General features: G+C 37.1%; 1 protein-coding gene across 1 annotated transcript in view; it reads left to right on the forward strand.

The window, feature by feature from the left end:
- Positions 1-4,423, forward strand: part of MSH3 (mutS homolog 3) — a 292,985-nt gene that overhangs the window by 90,017 nt on the left and 198,545 nt on the right. Inside the window, exon 10 of the mRNA XM_006889888.1 lies at positions 1,206-1,320. Within this exon, the coding sequence (XP_006889950.1) occupies positions 1,206-1,320 (115 nt within the window). The remainder of the gene's footprint in view (positions 1-1,205; positions 1,321-4,423) is intronic.

The following is a 4,423-nucleotide window of genomic DNA, read 5'->3' on the forward strand; positions in this document are numbered from 1 at the left end:
CCCCGTACACTATCTTCTTGGAAAAGTAAAATTCTTTCATTGTTTTACAAACCGTCCCCCAGGTCCACTCCACTATGCAGCCTTTGCTTTGGACTCCCGTCATGACAAATATACCTAATCACATATCCCTTTTAAGCAGTTTTCTCCCTTATCTGTTTCAATGCAGTATACATTATTGAACCCATCTTTCTCAGTCTCCCTCTAACCCCCGATGTCCGTCCTGTTTTACAACAGTGGCACCATGCAGAATTTCTCCTTTTGTGACTGAGATACTTCACTCAGCATAATGTCCTCCAGGGTCACCCATTTTGAACTGTATTGCATGAGTTCCTTGTTTTTCAATGCAGTGTAGTATTCCATTATGTGAATATACCACAGCTTCTCTATCCATTGGTTTTTTGATGGGCACTTAGGTTGTTTCCAACTCCTTGCTATTGTGAACAAAGCCGGGATAAACATGGGTGTGCATATATCTGCTTGGATGTCGGTTATGGTCTCTTTGAGGTATATTCCCAGTAGTGGAATTGCTGGGTGAAATGGGATCTCTATTAGCAACTTTTTGAGAAAGCTCCATATCGCCTTCCACCAACACCATTTTACACTCCCACCAACAGTGAATAAGGGTTCCAGTTTCTCCACAACCTCGCCAGCGTTTGTTGCTTGCTGTTCCGTTAAATTTTGTTATTCTGTCTGAGGTGAGATGATATCTCATAGTTGTTTTAATTTGCATCTCTCTTAGAGCTAGGGATTTTGAACAGTTCTTCATGTGCTTGTTGGCCATTTGAATGTCTTCTTTGGTGAAGTGTCTATTCATATCCTGTGCCCATTTTTCAATTGGATTATTAACCTTTATCTTGTTGTGGTGCTCAAGTATTTTATAAATTCTGGATATAAGTCCCTTATATGATATGTCATTACCAAATACTTTTTCCCAGTCTGTGGTTTCCCTTTTTACCCTGTTGGAGAAGTTTTTTGGATGTACATAGGGATTTGATACTTAGAAGGTCCATTCATCTATTTTAGCTTCTCCTCGTTGTAGGTGTCCTATATATTCTTAATTTTAAACATCTTAATCTCAGTCTTAAACACAAGGGAGTTCTAGAGACTTCTAAATTACTATTTGAATTGCTATTGTGTATTTTTGTTGTTAAAATTTGTTTAAGAGTGATGAATAATGATTTTAATGAAAGTATATTGTTTTTCAGGTTCTCAAAATTTTTCCAGCATCATGAACTTGGAGAAACCTGTTATTTGTGCTTTAGCAGCCATAATAAAATACCTCAAAGAATTTAACTTGGAAAAAATTCTCTACAAGCCCAAGTAAGAAATTTCTCAAAAATGACATAATAAAAAAAAATAATGAAGTTATGTTAATAGTACTTCTTAAATTGGATTTGATAACAACTATACTTGCAAAGGCTTACCTGCTGTTGATAGAATACCATTGGGTACAAGGTTGAACTATTTGGTAATGTTACTGTGGGATATTAAAAAATATATACTTTTTAAAAATAATACTGATAGAATCTTTGAGAATCCTGTCAGTAATTTGTATTCATGATAACCATTTAGTGTATAATATTGACTTACTATCTTTGACTATAATATTGTAGTTTATACCTATTGTATTAAGAATCAGTATCAAGACAATTTCGTCACCTTTCTTGATTCTGGTTTTACTTCTTATTTTGTAGACCAAGAAGTTGCAGGTAAAAGGCCAGCTACTTATTCTCTCTAGCTTTTCCAATGTTGTATAGTATTTTACAAAATTGTTGCTCCTGAGTGCTGCATAGTATTTCTTTGTATGGATGTGCCACATTTTCTCAGTCCATTTTTTTGTTGATGGACATTTGGGCTGTTTCTATGTTTTGCAACTGTGAATAATGCTGGTATGAACATTAGTGTATAAATCTCCATTTGTTTCTCAGTTCTATTTTCCTTGGGGTATATTCCTACCAGTGAAATACCTGGCTCGTATGAAATTTCTTTGTTCAGCATTTTGTGGAAATGCCAAACTATCTTCCAGAGTGATTGTACCATTTTACAATCCCACCAACAGCGTATGACAGCTCCAGTCTTTCCAAACCCATTCCAACATTTATTGCTTGTTGTTAAACTTGGCCACTGCTAGAGAGTATTTCGTTGTGGTTTTGGTTTGCATCTCTTAAACTTCCAATGATTTTAGCATTTCTTCATGTGTCTGTTGGACATCTGTCTTCCTCTGTGAAAAGTCTTTCCATGTCTGTTTCCCATTTGTAAGTCTCTTTCTTGCAGAGGCCCAGCAGTATTATATAAAGTTTCATTGTAAGACTCTTGTCTGAGATGTCATTGCCAAATGTTTTTCTATTCTGTATGTTTTCTTTTCACCCTATTTGGAAAAGCTTTTGATGCACCCAGGTACTTAATCTTTAGAAGACCTCATTCACTGATGTTATACTCTCCTGCTTGTTCATTTTTACTATATTTACCAGCCTGTTTATACCATAGAGCTTCTAAGTTTGGCTCCATTTTAACTTTTATCATCTTTATGGTTTGGAGCTTTACCCCTAGATCTCTGATCCACCTTGAATTGGTTTTTGTATATGGTCTGAGATATGGCTCCTGCTTCAACTTCCTGCAGGTCTAGTTGTGCCAGCACCATTTGGTGAAGAGGTTCTCCTTTCCTCATTTCATAGGTTTTGTTTTCTTTGTCAAATACCAGTTGACCTAGGTTGGTTGGTTGGTTGGCAAGTGCCATCGAGTCATAGATGACTCATAACGACCCTATGAATGAATGTCCTGAACACATAGAACTTTGACGGTGTCTCTAAGTTTATAGAGTTTCTGGAGGCAAGCTATTTTGGAAGTGGATGTCACTAATGTTTCCAAGCCTGTTTTAATTTGGGAGCTCTACCAAACACTGTCCACCTGGGTAACCATTATCACATTTGCCACATCAGTGTCACAGTGTTTAAAATCACAGAAAATTGACAGATCAGTGCTATACCACTTAGAAGAATATTTGACTGAAAACAATTAAAACCAGGCCGGAGGGTCACAGGCTCGAGTACCAAAATGCCTTTTTAAATACATCGAAATCTGAGCAAGAGTTCATAACCAACCCTCAACCAAAACAGAAAACACACCTTTGTAGAATCCAGTTCCTCTACTCATCTTCTCAACCTGGAAAGCAGCTGCAAACTGGTGACAAAATGCTTTTTTTAAAAATACTAAGCCAGATTCATTGAGCTCACAACCAGTTGCAGGCAACAGTCCACACCCAAATCTCAGCCAAAACAGAAAACACAGCTTTGTAGAATCAAGCTGCTCCATTCATCTTCCCAATTCTGTTGCACTGGTCTATGTGCCTGTCATTTATACCAGTGCCATATTTTGATTATTAATGATATGTAGTAGGTTTTGAGATCAGGGACCGCTATGTCTCCCACTTCATTCTTGTTCTTCAGAAGTTCTTCAGAAGTGCTTTGCTTGTTTTGGGTCTCTATTCTTTCCAATAAATGTGCCAGTTTACCTTTTCTATGTCTTTGAAGAAGTTAACTTCCTCGTCATCAACTGAGTGACCTGAGGAACTTGGACAAGCCTGGTAATTCCGTAAGCTTCATCTTTAATTGTAAAAATATTAATAAAAATGCCTACTAAAAATTGAGATTGGTATTATTATTGGAATTACATTAAACATGTAGATTGTTTTGGTAGGATTGCCATTTTCACTATATTGAGTATTTCTATCCATGAAAAGGGAGCATATTTCCATTTAGTTTAGTCTTTTATTGTTTTTTGCCATAGTGTTTTGTAGTTTTCTTTATAAGGGTGTTTTGTGTCTCTAGTTAGATTTGGTTCCTAACTGTTTCACTTTGTGGTTGGCTGTTGTAAATCATATTCCTTTCTTAGTTTCCTTTTCTTTATTTTCTTTGTTACTGTAGTTTAATTCCACTGATTTTTGTATATTGCTCTTATATCCTGCCACTCTCCTTCCATTTTTACTTCTCTACTACATTTGGAACAATGTGTCAACAGAGAACTGCCAGATATGCAGGCTGGGTTTAGAAGAGGTCATGGTAGTAGGGATATTATAGCTAATGGCAGATGGATCTTGGCAGAAAGCAAAGAATACCAGAAGAATGTCTAGCTGTGCTTCATTGACTGTGCAAAGGCTTTTGACTATGTGAATCACAACTAGCTGTGGCTGACTCTGAGAAGAATGGAAAGCCCAGAACATTTGATTGTGCTAATGCGAAACCTGTATTTTGACCAAGAGGCAGTCGTCAGAGCAGAGCAAGGAGGCACTGGATGGTTCAAAAGCAAGAAAGGGGTTCGTCAGGGATGTATTTTGTCTCCATACCTTTTCAATCTGTATGCAGAACAGATCATCTGAGACGCTGGGCTCTATGAGGAGGAATGTGGCATCAGGATTGGTGGAAGA

Source organism: Elephantulus edwardii, unplaced genomic scaffold (assembly GCF_000299155.1).
Source record: "Elephantulus edwardii isolate Elephantulus edwardi_28Jun2011 unplaced genomic scaffold, EleEdw1.0 scaffold00082, whole genome shotgun sequence".
NCBI lineage: Eukaryota > Metazoa > Chordata > Mammalia > Macroscelidea > Macroscelididae > Elephantulus > Elephantulus edwardii.